The sequence below is a fragment of the Syngnathus leptorhynchus genome, chromosome 3 (assembly GCF_054491065.1).
Source record: "Syngnathus leptorhynchus isolate UIUO chromosome 3, UIUO_Slep, whole genome shotgun sequence".
In the NCBI taxonomy this organism is placed as follows: domain Eukaryota; kingdom Metazoa; phylum Chordata; class Actinopteri; order Syngnathiformes; family Syngnathidae; genus Syngnathus; species Syngnathus leptorhynchus.
In genome coordinates, this window is record NC_141197.1 from 12,083,525 (window position 1) to 12,098,897 (window position 15,373).

At 41.0% G+C, this 15,373-nt stretch overlaps 1 protein-coding gene across 1 annotated transcript in view; it reads right to left on the minus strand.

Moving 5' to 3' along the window:
* tcf12 (transcription factor 12) overlaps positions 1-15,373 on the minus strand; it is a 49,407-nt gene that overhangs the window by 13,645 nt on the left and 20,389 nt on the right. The window contains exons 7-9 of the mRNA XM_085907889.1: positions 14,639-14,771; positions 13,701-13,753; positions 246-345 (exon numbers count right to left, since the gene is read on the minus strand). Coding sequence (XP_085764015.1) covers positions 246-345; positions 13,701-13,753; positions 14,639-14,771 — 286 coding nt within the window. The remainder of the gene's footprint in view (positions 1-245; positions 346-13,700; positions 13,754-14,638; positions 14,772-15,373) is intronic.

The following is a 15,373-nucleotide window of genomic DNA, read 5'->3' on the forward strand; positions in this document are numbered from 1 at the left end:
TGTTTATAGAGTGCATTTGAGTCCCAACACAAAGCTGTAAACCCTCAACATGGGATCATCCACAGAGCAGGGTTTTATTTTTCACTCATGGGGATGAAACTCAATCCGGGTTCTCAACGCACCTGAGATAGTAGAAAAGTAGAACAAACAACCAATTCATCTTTTATGTCTACAAAAGGCCCGCATAATGAATGATCCACTATGATTAAAAGGATGAGCTCAAAGAGCAATACAACTTTACTTACCAAAAAAAGTGCTTGCAAACATATTGCTGGCGGGTTTGGGAGGAGAGTAAGAGGGCGAATCTCTGTTGAAGTCTTCTGAGTTTGGAGATGGTGCGTACACCTATGAACACGTCATAAATGTTAATAGGAACAAAGCAAAAGACTGAAAAAGTTGTGAGGGATCTAAAAGAAAGTGTTTTGTTCACTTAAACTAATTAGCTTGAGGAACAAGGGAGGATAAACCGACGACGAAATGCGTAACACACACTTTACAGACCAAAGTATGCAATTTGTAACTGTGCTCCCATTTTACTTCCCATGCATGACCAAGCAAGGTGCTGACTATCCAACGGCTCACAACCTATGTGATTACTCTCAACCTGTCACTGACCCAATTATGAGTAGTTGTGAGCAAAAATGCGAGTTGTGAGTGCTTAGTGGTGATTTTGTAGATAACCAGTGATGTATTGTATCATTTTGTCTGGCAATTTATATTGAAAAAAAAATCTGTAGAAGTTTCATTATGCAACCAGATAGCCAAGCATAACAAAGGACACCATCAGAGGGAAAAGTGGAAGGTCTTAGACAGGTCAAGTCAGTCATCTGACCTTAACCAAATAGAGCCTCCTGAAGAGGGGACTAAAAGGAGAAACTTCTCCAGACACAAACAAGCACCCAAAGAGGCTGCTTGGAAAAGCATTTCAAATGAAGAATGCAACAGGCTTGATGCAATTCAAAATATTACATGTTATTCACTTTAATTTAATATTATAATGTCTGCACTTATATTACTTTCAATCTGTTGAAAAGTGGGTGGCTTCAACCAAAAGGTGCTCTGTCTAGAGTTGTTTAACACATCTAGATTTAAATACCCTTTTTTTTTATTTTATTTTGTCTCATATGAATCTTTTGATGTGAAATCCAAATGTGTAGAGATATGTAGAGAAATTGACCTTGCCCGTGTATACATCAATATATTTTTTAATGATTTACCCTGGAGCTGTGTTGCTGCAAATGCAAATATCTGCATCCACTTTAATGACAAGCAAGCAATCAAGCTCATGTAGCATCAAACAGCAGTATTTGCATTTTAAATCAGCACAGTCTCTAATGGCGGTATAATGATAGCCGCCGCGCACACTAAATGGCTGTGGCAAATTATCACATTCCCCGAGAGGCAGAAATTCAAATAAACGCTACAAAAACAGTCTGCTTGTCTTTAGATCTGTACCTGCAAGCGGACGCTGTACCCAAACGAGAGCACAATGGGCACGCTGTTGTACAGCTACGTGCGTGCCAAGTTAGTGGGAGGATCAAAAGAAACTGGAGGCTAAAAAACCACTGATGTGGTTTGTGACTTCATCCACTCCAGATGGAGTGAAAGCGGACAGAGGGGGAAGAAAAGATGGAAGGTTCCGACAAATTCGACTTCCCACGGAGAGCACTGGATGGACCCTTATCATGTCACGCTAATCAAAGGCAGACCTTCCAGCTATATTCCACCTGCCCATTCCCAGTAAATGCCTCACTCTCTGCTCACTTGTCACGTGAATTCCTCTCTAAATGGCCTCGCATCACACTACGAACCAGATGTGTGCAGTCATACTGTATCCACTAATTATTTCATGTGCTGATCTAGTGTGTCCACAGCTTAAGAAAGTCATTCAGTCCATGAGGCAATTAAATCGAATCACCGAACCGCTAACAGGTATAAAAATGGCTGGGGGGGGGGAATAAAGCGAGCAGATTATATAATTGTTTCTTTTCCACCGCAGGGTGTCTCTATCCGAGCTCATTTGTTGACTACTGTAATGTGACCATTTCAATTTAAAATAACAGGAAGAAAAATGATCACAGCGCTAAAGTCGAGACTGGGGAGACTGAGCAAAGCTTGTTGAGTTTTATAATTTTATATCGTGATGTAGGATCTGCTTGGCCGAATAACACGCAGCACTGGTTTATGTCACCAACAAAGTATCATCACAACATGCTTTGAACCCTAACTAAGCCAGGATGGTTCCAGCACAGCAATGTTCTTCTTGGCCAGGAACTGCCAGATGCTCAGGGCATTGTGACGCGCCATGAATTGATCTGTCACAGCTCTTGTTCACAAGGATTGAATAAAACACCACATGATCTCTTTGTAGACGTCGATCATCTAGTCCTCAATGAAGGGCAAAAGCCGTAGTTTAGGTTTGAAATATATTCTCTGTGACACTAATCCTGTAACCTTTCTGACAAACCTTGTATAAACACTAGGGCAATCCATGTTAGTAAAGGATGAGCTTTTTTTTTAACTTTTATTACTGTTGCAAGTCTTGATGCCCATAATGGTTGTTTACTTGCTGAAATGTTGTCTGCGAATTGATGGAAAATATGCTAATTCCATACACACGCTTTGTGAAGGTGATATATATGCAGGACACGGGTGGACCGAGACCTCCGGCTGCTTTGCTGAGCGAGCATGACTGCAGCCCGTTGCTGTCAGGGTGTGTAATTAAAGTGCTTTTGGCAGGGGTGGAGCTCTCTTGGGTCCTCTGGCTTACACGTGACTGGCGCTGATATTAGTTGCATGGAGAGCTCAGGTTAGCCTCACAAGGGAGTCCGGGCTTTTGTTCTTTGCTAGTCATTGGGCAGCATATGGCATTGGATAATGCTAATTGTTCTTTTTTTTTTCACCCGAGGCTAACCGGTCGAAGCATTAATAAACCATTCTAAAGACCGGCGGCCTATGGAGGAGCGTGCCCGTCTGGATTTCCTTTTACAAGACCATTAATTAAAAGCCATCATTCACACGGATAAGCAGGGTAGCATTAACCAGTCACTTCAATGTAAATGGGGATTCATTTTTAACCCTACCTTCATGCTAACATGCAATGGCAAAATCCAAAACCACACAGGCTATGTCGAAGTGTTGTTACGCTTCACGGAACAGAGATATTAACACAAATGCTGCAGCAACACATGTAGACAGATAATACAACAATACTAACAGGGCTATAATTTTAATCCTCTGTGAAGAACGGCTAATATTATTGTCATAGAGAAGCTGAGAAAAATTATATTCCAGGCCAAGGTGGCTTAGGCGCACATACCAATAAGCAACACAATGTGTATTAAAGGACAAAGTGTTCATTCTTTTTTGTTCTATTTAACAATGCAGTATCATGTTACAGGGCGCCATTTCCCTCATTAAATATCATAAAATTTGTTGTTTTGGTAAGAAGTTTGAAAAAGTAATAGATGCTTCATTTTAATGGGAAAAAGGTTATATGTTACATATACCCAGTGATCCTTCACTAATTATGAAATATGACAGGAAGGTCACAGAAATAATAAAAAGATAATTAGTAAATAATAAAACGGCTGGCCGAGTGCAGTCTTCATGTCCTGTTTTTATGATCCATGTCATTACTTGGACTCAAACCATATCTCTGGAAATTTTATGATTAGCTTTTAAATTCCTCAAGGCCTTAGTGTGTATGACAGACACGTTGCATCTTGTAACTGCTTCTCAGCTTCCACATTTGCACATGATACCCACCAACAAGCCCTGACTTTTTCCAAGCGTAAAAGCGATACTAAAATGTCTCACCGAGGGCAAATTCCATTGGCAAGATGTTTCTGAAGGCAGATGATATTAGAAATATTTGAAGCAAAGCATCTTTGAACAAAATAATTCATACTTGCCTGGTTAAGTCACAGGTTCTAATAAAGGTGAGGTACGATTGCTATTTCTTCAGATTAAACAAGATCCTGCATCAACTATGTCCAATAGTTACATAGAATATATCCCTAAAAAAATTCCAATAAAGTAGATTTTTGTCAAAAAGAGCAATTAATCCCCTCAAATTCAAACTCTTAACATACATTTGGATAAACTTTAGTGACAGCAGAAACTGAATCCAAAGTCAATCAACCTGCTTGAGCTACATAACATGCATACACACTTGGGCGATGTAAGGATTGATTGCATAACCTTTGGAAACTAAAGATGGATGAGAAAACAACCACAAACAGGCAACCTGTCACCACTTTGAAATTTGTAGTGAGAACGACATCTGAAAGGCATTTGCAAACAAGACTAAAAATGTCCTGATATCTGCAAGGCGTTTACTTCCGAAGGAAGAGAGCTTAGTGAGCGGCTCCATCTGTACTGGTTCCGTGCCATCGGCTCACAAGTCAATGGCCCACTGTGAATTCTCCCAGCGATCCAGATGGTGAGCCTGCTAAGCAACTCGACATGACAACAAATTCATTTTATTCGAGTTGATTCGCAGAATGAGCACCACATTTCTCATTTCCTTGCAAAGGAATCAAGGGGGGGGGGGGGTATCAACAAGCGCTTTTGATCAGCGACCCATTTTGTCCACATGCGATCCATTTCCTCCCCATCGCTAATGATAACCGAAGCCTGTTAATGCTTAATATGAAAAAACATCAAAGTCATCTGTGTTCATTGGGGACACGGGAAATGCTGTCACTGGTTCCAAGGACAGTTGAAATGGTAAGATCAAGACGACCTTGACGACAGCAACATCAAAATCGTGTCATTCTTAGTTTCAAGATGACAGGTGGAAATCAGCAAGGTGTTATTTGCTTATGACAGGGTAACAACGGAAGGATTATTACATCACTTCACCTTTGCTTGAACCAATGTGCTTTCCTTTCAATTTGAAACAAATACCGCAACCAATCCCGAGTGACCGAACAACTTCAGCATTCCTCAGAGGGGGAAAAAAAAAAGCCTGCGTGCATTTACGAAAAGGCGTTCTGAAAGTTTGAAACAAACAAATATCAAAGAAGTTATTACGGAGATGTTCAGAAATCACATTAGGCTCCCTGTGGTGTCAAGAATGTCGACGGGATTAAAAGCAGATGGAAGAACAGCAAACACTGGTGCTTGAAGCTCAATCTGCAAACAGGAAAGTCGAACCTCCAAAAGCAGACTCTTTTCCCTAATCATTCCCAGACTCCCACTTGTTATTATTTCAATCCAGCCTCGGAGCTCCAGCAACAAGCCAGTGAAAATAAATTGGTCCAGAAAACATCCCACAGTGTTTGATTCTTTGGGAAAAAAGTTTGGCACAACTTTTTCTCTGCATTTCACATTTGAATAGTGGAGGAAATAAACTCCCTAGTAAGATGAAAATACTATTTCCACAAAAATATATGATTCATTTAGAGTGTCAGGCAGCTCTAAGTGTTGAACAGGTCACATGCAAACTCACACTTTTTACATTTAAAAAGACAACTCCAACACAGATGAGTGAGGTAGACACAAAACACACTTCATCCATCTCACACACAAATTGCCCCAAAGAATTACTCACCGATTTGCCATTGTAGTAGTACATTAAAGAGTTATTTCCCATTCCAGGGACAGGATACGCGCAATACATAATAGCTTTCACAAATTCGGAAGTATATTACAACGGGATGCAAGCTCTCTGGACATACATCCAAAGCGTTCAAAAGGGACTAATAATTCTTTCAGTACTGGCCTCCACACTGCCCACTCGGAGGAAATTTATGCAAAGCAGGACGCTACCATTGCGTACTGAGCGGAAGGGGTGAGGAGGGGACTGTCAGAAGGGAGTGGCGCGTGTGGTACGTCCCTCTCTTAAGCCGCTGAGTGCTGAGGCAAAGAGGAAAGGGACGAGGGGGAAGGGAAGCAATGAGGAGGTGGGTATAAAAAAGATAAAGGGAAGTGGGTGGGATAGAAAACAAATGTGTGAGCCGATTTAGAGTTGGCGGGGGCGGATGGGGGCACGTTTAATTCCAAGCATAAAAAATGCTGATTTTCTGCAACAGTACCTCAACAAACTGGAACTAAAATACTTTTATTCTTTGCTGGATTTCATACACACTATATGAGTAATTCAAATGAGATCAGAGAGCCAGATTTTTTTTTCCACGTTTAAATCCGGAGGGTTTTTTTTTTTCCCCTTCTGATTGGACCCACTCATTTGGCAACACAGACAGCTCTCACACAAATGAGAAGTCATTAACAATGTGTTTACCGAAGCAAAATGAGCATCAGCATCCAAAAGAAAATCGGAACTAAACACCTATGATTTACAGGACAAGATGTCAAATATGAGTGCCCGAATAGAAGCTTCACTTCAGAAGCGCGTGTAAACACTGTGAAGCATGCAACAGCTGCAAAAGGGGGCTGGCTCGTGACGTCCCTGCAGGAAAATTATACACCGTTTCGTAACCCCCCCCCGGGGGGGTAGAAGCTGGGAGCGCTGGAGAGGAAAGCAAAAACATCAACAGCCATTTTATCCCGCTTTACTGTCATTCCAAGCCCCACAGCTTCCCATTTATCCACCTTTATCGAGTGAGAGAAGGGGGGGGGGGGGGCAAAAGGGGAGCAGAAGAAAGGAGAGGATTGATACGATATTCCATTGAAAGCCCAGCCTTACTGGAGCCTTTCATGACTACCACTTAAAGCTTCCCGGACTAAACGCAGGCCCGCAAACTCATTTACGACAATATTGTTATAGAAAGATTAAAGCGTCCGAGTCCCTCGAAAAAACTAGGTCTTTATTATCCTCTGCCTTTGCTAGTGTTATTATTTATCCCCCCCTTTCTTCTGTCGAACTCTTTTAAACTCTTCCAAAACACTGGCTCTACATACTGAAACCGCTTTATATCTGGAGCCGTTTCAAGTCGATGCTTTAAGGGAAGAAATGGCTGTGATAGAAGTGTTTGAAGGGGACTAAAACAAGTCCAGACCCAGCGTTGCGTAGTGAAGGAGGAAACATAAAAGCACAAAGGAAATTGGTATTTCGTTTTAGGGGAGTGTAACAACTGCCTCGCGTTGCTGTGACATTGACATTGAAGGTCAAGGCGCCTCAAGTAAGGGTAAAGTTTTAGAACGAAAGAAAAGTAACAACCGTGACAGAGTAGAAAAAAAAAAATACCATCAAATAACGGTCTAAATTGTTGGAGGAGATGAAGGGCACGCTCCACCCACCTGTTCACGCTAGCCTGCCTAAAGACGCACGGGTCACCGTGGCGTGCTTTTCTTGGAGTTTGTTGAGCTGTTGCATAAACAATGAGAAAATCCACATGCTGAGATCATCTCACTCTCAGCCAGGGATTTGATGATGATGTCACCAGACGACAAGATTGTTTCCTGTAAGAAGCTCTGCTTCTAATTAGGGAGGGCTTACTCAGGGGATCTCAGGGGTGGATTTGGGGGCATTGCCCCCCCTCCATCATCCCCCAATATATGTATATTTAGGTTTTCGCCCATATCCAATAGTTGCATAAATTCTACAGTTGCAAATATGCAGATTACAAAAAGGTAATGATTGTTTGTAGCTTTCGTACATCAAGGGATGTTGGTTTTTATTCTATCAGGGGTCGGATAAAAAGGCAACGGCTTGACGATTGGTTGCATTGCAGAAAATCCGGGAAAAAAAAATCAAATAATCGAGGACCACATATAAAAGTGGACCAGAGAAGAAATGACTCATTTACAGGTTGCATATGAGCAAAAAATCTGATCTAGGTGACATTTGTGAACCTAGCCATAAACATCTCACTGAAATCACAAGGTGGTCCGTTGGTGCAGCAAACTAGCATTGGTGCCTCAAATGTTTGGAAGTATGTTACTACTAAAAAAGGAGAGAGCCAGAACAGTTACTTGCAAAATATGCAAATCGATCCTTAAATACAGCAAAGCTGAACTTGCTGAAAAACAGCCTCCATCCTCACGCCAGCCATTACTCAACTATCATCACTTTAGTCAACTCGCAAAAAAAATCTTAATTATTGAATTTTGTGTTATTTTCTTGATTCAAAACCCCTGTTACAAACTCTCTCTGCAGGCTTCCTGCCTGAAATTCCTCTGAAGGCGTTCTTTTCATATCATAAACTCCTTGCTCCTTGCTCAACTTGGACACGACTGCGCTGCATTTGCCGAGTCAAGACGTCTTGTGATTGTGTTGTGTCTGCCAGACTTCCTGTCAAACTGCATTTTTGGAGGTTCCAAGTATAAGTTGTCCTCAAGTGACTTTATTTCTCTATCTATTGCTATCAAACCATTTTTTCAGCAATGAATAACTGAATACACACATTTTCATTCGCGTAAACATGCAATGTTCTCCTTTTAAGTTCAGCGCCTCAAAGCATTTAAAGATACCGAAGAGGCCTACTGATCTGTTCATACTGTAAATGACAGTAACGACATTGTGAGTATTGCTGTTAGCAAGTTTAATCCATGAATATAAATGTCATGAATTCCAATTTTTACCCCGTATTGAGATCTTAAGTAATGTCATTAAACAGTAAAAATAGGAACAGCCCTAAAATAGTGAACTGTGTATGTCACAGACCAACCACCTCTATGATAAGAGCACAAAATGTGAACAAGATGGTTTGAATCGTGAAACATAAGAGTAGGGAGCAGTTTTTTGAGGATTAGTTTCAGCGGAATTAGAAATTATCCTAATTCAATATTCAGTTACGGCTGCATCAGCAAGGTCATAGCAACAGTGGGGATCCTGGAAGGGACGAGAGTCAAGGGGAAAGAGTGACCTAGTTTATTCCAAACGAGACCCAGTAGACCCTGACAGCTTCCAGGACAACCTTCCTCTTTTCAAGCCCGATGGACCACTCATACATACAAGCTCATACGACTTTGCACTTGTTTTATGCTCAAGATTGCTATAGACCTTCTATTTTCCGAAACTGGATTCGAATAGATAAACTACCACTGTGGTTACTTGAGTAATGGATGGAATAGTCAATAGAATCATTGATTCTAAAAAGATGAGACAAATTTGATCAATAATTTTTTCTCATCTGGTCTTGTACATCACCTTCCATATACGCTTGAAGCTTGGACTGAGTTTTGAACATCAGCCAACATGTGAGCTTCATAACAGCAATCTGAAATCAAGGTTTGCATTAATGTCGTAAGGTCACGCAATTTATCATTTGCAACAGGCCCAGCTTAAATGCCTGCATTATTTTCAGACTCTTTGTCTTTTTACTGTGCCTCCTTTCCCTCCTCATAGATGAAAGGGGGTCACACCTCTGGCTTGTTTGCCTCTTCCATTATCTTCAGCCTCTAATGTAAGTGGTACATCTCAGCAACCTAGACAAAGACAAACACTAAGCTCATGATCCCAAAGGAGGCTGCAACTGTTCAACATCATCCCAGTCAAACCAGCAGCGTCTATCTAATCTTCCATCTGATGGAGCCATCCCAAGGGAGCCTTGCTAACTGGGGTCAGGGCGAAGCCTGGAACACTGTTGGCTGCAATTTTATGATTTTATCATCAGGAGACACCTTACATAAACGCATTTCATGACTCTGGCATTTTAGAAGGACATGCATAATGCATCTCATGTGTGCAATCCACAATGAATATTAAATTAAACCTAAGCAGCTCCAAAAAGGTGAAGTTCTTTTTGTATTAGAACTAAAACCCTATAGTTTTAGATACACCATCATTACAGATCAAATCAAGGATTCAACAAAAGTGTATCCAACCTAATTATTTTCTACGGTGCCATAAATGTCATATGGCTTGACGGGTATTTCTTTGTATTAGTTAATGCTGTGCTAAAACCCCATTCCTGTTACATTTGGTGCTGTTACTTAAACAATGAATTTCAGGTAAAAAAAAACCAATGACATACAAATCATAATAAAATAATATACCGCCATAACAGTCACATTTTGAATGATCTTCTAAAATAGTATTTCACTAACACCCAAAGTACAAGGTAGACATAAGGTTTCAACTCGAGAAAGAAAAAAGTAGAAATAAAATTTGGACAAAAATTCTGCATAGTTTGAATTCTGACTATTTTGCCAGCACATCATATCCTGGTCTACCGTGTGTGGATAAAAGGATGAAATAAATTCAACAGCTTCCCCAGAAATGTAAACATCGTGTTGTTACAGTAGCACAATATTTTGATCTCTAGTCTTTACACTGTTGAGGAAAGCTGGATGTTTTGAATGTCAAGCCCCAAACAGCTCATCGAGGAACATTTCAGGATCATCAGAGCCAAGAGCAGGCCTCCTTTTATACAGCTCACACAGTTCAGATCTCTCCGAAACAAGGGTGTCTGAATGATCCATCAAAAGCAAACGTCAATCTTTTTTGTCATCCCCACTCAGGGTTCTCACTTGCAAACGTCCCTGAGGGGATCTGAATCTCAACCCACCACTTTTTCTTTTTTCTCCCGCAGACGCAGCGACACTGAAGCTGGGGAGAAGTGTCACATCAAGCCTCGGCGTCTCTAACAGGGAATTCTGGGAGGGGGGGGGGGTGTATTTACACAAACAAACTGTCATGCACACACATCCGCATTGTGTCTTAGCGGCTTCCCATAAATATCCTCGGCGATGCAAGTTTCCTCCCCACGAGCGACAGAATCTCTCCTCACTGCTCCTGTCACACAGGTGCCCACGCAGCTGCCCGTTTGCATCCCCTAGCAAAGCAGACTGTCTGCTGAGCTCAGTGACAACATGCGACGACAACGACGACCTTCAGTTTCAGCGCCGGCTTTGCACAGTCCGACAAAGTGTGAAAGCATTTACAGACGACAGTGGAGCATGAAATAATTACATGAACGAGAGTGAGTACTCGGGGGGGGGGGGGGGGGGGGGGAGAAATAAATCCACACCTATATAATAAGAAACTTTTGATTCTTCAATTTTTCTAAATGGTGAAAGATAAAGGAAAACACGTTGTGTGATCATGTTTCTGACTGCCTGGCAAAATGGAAGCAAATGTTGCAAGTGCAATGCCTTAAAATCAGTTATTTCCTATGTCTATTGACTCACAAGATGTAGGTCAAATTTATTTAGTTGTTCTATAGATACTTTTCTAATTTCTAATTCCAAAAATGCAGCTGTACTCCTATGTACGTGGCTGCAACGAGCAGAAAGTATGTGCGGCTCAGAGAGGAGTGTTTCTGTATACAGTACAAGATGAAAAAGACCCATGAACATGTTACTGTTTGCAATCACCAGCTGTCCTGTCCAGATAGCCTTCACATCCTGATGCATGGTGGTGTCAAACCCTAAATGCGGCAAGGATGTGCTCCGCTAAATATTTTGATTCAGGCCCATCATGAAGTGTACACAAACATCATGCTTGGACCTGCAACTTCCATTGCCTGTCTGATCTTATTTTTGGAGCAGAGAGTCCGAAGACAAGTGAGCAGGAAAGCGTGGGATTTCAGAAATAAATAAATAAGACAATTCCCAGGGGGAGACCAAAATGATAGGAAGCACTGTGTTTGTGTGTGTGTGTGTGTGTGTGTCTGTATTATTTTTTTTTTTTAATCAGGCATCTATTCAGGTCTCTGGTGAGGCTTTCGCGCTTGCTTACACCAGCAGAACCTTTCAGCGGCATCTGCAGCCGCATTCATGCTTTACAGGTACGCCGCAGGCTCTTCACACAGCTGCCTCTGGCTTCAGGTGCGCTTTCGCTTCAGTACTCCTCAGCACCGCGGCCGCTCGCTACCTCCCGTGTCGTTGACGGCGGCACAAACACGGAGCCGAGCTGATAATCATCTAATTGCACTACAAGTACTGCTTTAAGCCTTGTCGCCGCCTTACCTTGGCTGTGCTTCCTGTTAGTCTATGCGTATGCAGGTATTTTTAAAATCACATTTTTTACCATGATGCGAGAAAAAAAACACTGTTGCCCACTTACTTATAAGTTATATATAAAAGTTATTGCTCTGTGCTTATATGAATGTGTTAAATCGAGGCTGAAAATATGAATCGAATAATTAGATCAAATAAATAAGAAGAATAAATTCGAAGAAAAATTATTCGCCATATATACCGACCGTTACTGCACACTAACATCTTTCTGTTTCGAAATAAATTGGCACTTTGAGCATAAAGATTTACATTACAATTTAGGGATACAACGAATGATTACTTTAATTGTTAATCTGTCGATTATTTTGTTGATTAATTGATGAATCAGGCCAAAAAAAAAAAAGAATAGATCCCTCCCGAGATTCACGACCTCTTATATAAAACCATATGAAGTGGCCCTGTATGTTTTTTTTATTTTTTTTTATTTAAAGAGGTCTGAAGCCTTTCTAATTGAACATTTCCATCTCTTTTCTTTCAAATGGGATCAAAGACTAACTGGGATAATCCCGCCAAGCTCCAGGCTTTATCGCCTGAGCAGCGCTGAGTGACAAGAAGAAGCTGTATTTTATTCCATGCTCTGTCACTGTTTCTCCCAGTCTCTCCATTGTACTGCTTGATTGTACTCTTATGAGTCACACAAGCGCACCTGCACCCATGTGTTAAGTAGTGACAAATAAAAGCCCAGCGTCCATTTACACAACAAAGAGATGTAACCCGCCAGGCAACCGTTCTTTGCCTGCCCTCCTCCTCCTCCTCCTCCTCCTCATCCTTCGTCTGACAAGACCTCAGATATATCACTTACTTAAGAGAAAGAAGGCAGCGGCGCTCTTGCCGCTGCCACAGACGCCTTGTCTCCCTCATGCGCTGACAAACTTCTTTTCAAATACAAATCCAGAAACAAAACACGTGTCAGCCTTTTATGTTCTGAAGCCTGTTCAACATTTGATCTTTGAGTAACGGCGGCAGCAGCAGAGGTGACGATTATCAAAGCACTGAAAGGTAAAGCCGGTCTCAGAATCCCTTACCAAAACAAGAAATATTGTTTCATAAAATGGGGGGAAAGTTGGATTTTAGCAAACCAGTTGCTTCTCATTAAAAAATAAAAAAAAAGACTTGTCTTGAACCAAGAAAATTCAAGCAAAGACTTGACATATATAAAAAAAAAAAGAACTTTGGCAATTCACTAAGGTTTTACAAAAGAACATCTGACTTAGTGATTTATGCATATTAATGAACTCCAAATAAGTGAAGGCAAGCTGAGCTCCACACTTCTCTGCATCCTAATGGTTTCTGCTCCGCTGGGATCATTACTAGCAGAATTTTCAGATATTCTGTGCTATTAATCTCTGTCTGTCCTCCTGTTCAGCGACGTAATGACTAATTAAACATCAAAAGAGCAGAGCTGGGGATCCGCTTTGACAGCCTCTCGTTCTCCCCGGAGAGCCCGTGAGGAGGCTGGACTGTGACAGGGCACCACGGAAAATCAATCACCTCCAATGCAACACACATGCAAGCGGGCGCACAGCACAGCACAACACAACACAAGCCTGCTTTAAGCGCCATACGCTGGCTGCATTAAACAACAAATATAAGATGCTACAACTGGCGATGGCGAGCAAAGAGAAACAGGAGTACTAAGCAACAAATTCTCATTTCGGTGGTTGTGGGGCCAATGTCAAGAGCGCTCTTTGTGTGCAGGCCTTGACAGGTTGGCCTTCTGAGTAGCACAGCTCTCTCTACGTGTGTGTTTGTGTTTGTGTTAGTGTGTGTGCTGAAGTGAGCTCACTGTGAAATCTATTTATATGAGAGGTAGATGATCTCCCACTCACAGATGAAGGCAGGCCAGGAGGGACCTTGCGAACCTTTTTTGTTTGGAGAGGATCTGTGCAAAGAGATGAAAGCGAAAAGCGCATTTAATCATTCGCAAACAAACATAAGACAATGCGCTCCAAACAAAACACTTTGCCAACACTCCAAAAACAACTCCAAATAGAATAGGATAATAATCTTTTTGGTGACTTTGGTGAAGATGTGATTTTGATACACGATATTGCATAGTTGTATAGTGTTGAAAGTTGGCAATAAGTAATTGCCAATAGCAAGTAAACATAAATCATAATCATCTATTCATTTAATTCTTAATGACCAACTATTCAAAGGAGGCCAAACTAGAACAATTTAAGAACATTATGAATCTCAATGAGACACTGTAGCTCATAGAGGTGCATTAATTAATCACAACTAATGGCATAAATTAATCGATACTGATTTTTGATTATCTTGATGTTGAATCAAAATAAAACATTGGCTTTAACTTTGTAAGCCAAGATCAACATTTTTGCCTATTTTTCATCATGTGACCAACCAGAGCATGAACTGAATCGAAATAAATTTTTGTTTTAGGTAGTATGAATCTGAAATACCATCATATTCTTTGATAAATAGATGGAAATTGATACATATGTTTTCAATCCGATTCATTAATCAGCATTGATCATTACTCTGTCGATTAATCGATTATTGAAATGATCTTTAGTCACAGCCCCAGTACTTTAGAGTTGCAGCCCTAATACTTTGCAAGGATATGTCTTATATTACACAATTGTATATTGTTTCATGACATAAAAAATAAATTTCTCATTTTTCAAGTTTTGTTTTTGGATTTGGGCAACTGCCACATAGTTTAGCTCTGTTTAACTCAGTAAATAGTTATGTCCAAAGAGGAGAATTGGCATTCATTTAGATCTGTGACCTAGGTGGTACTGACCAATGGGCGGAGGGTCCTGCAAAGCACGTCTTCTGGGATTGGCAGCAGTGAACGAAAAGAAGGGAGCCGCTGACTTTGCCGATGGTGTCCCTGAACTAGGACTTGTCACTCCCACGTCTGAGCGTAGAGATGGCTGTGAGTGAAAACACGGGAAAATAACAACAATTGCGTTTTTACAATGAAACACAGGATAAGCGAATATGCAGTTTGATATCGTACAAACAAAAGATGCCATTGTTTTCGGCTCCTCTTCTTCTTTTAATACACTTGCTCCATAATGAGAGGGAATAAGTGGTGACATCGATCTCCTATTTCATGGTTCACATATGATCAAATAGTACTTCATCTAAATTTCAAATGTTACATTGCGTGCATAAAACTGCCATTCCCAGTGTCATCCAATATCTTTCTGACCCCAACAACCTTAGTAAACAGGTTTAAGAGGCCAATTAGGGGATTTTCCCAATTACAATAATCAGCTAAGGGCTACCTCACAATGGTGAGTACAACAGCAAGCTATGTTTAGTCGTTGGCTTGCCAACTCGCGCGCGTTCCTCTGGGAATCCCCTTTGGAGGCTGACGATTGACACACTGACATATTTGACCTTTCTCGTGAATAAACTCGAGTAAATTAAAAACAGCTTTGCTTTTTTTGCATGAGCACTAAAGAAATGGAAATAATTCAATTCAAAGCTGTTTATGTAGTGTATAGACTGTGCATGTACGGTAACATAA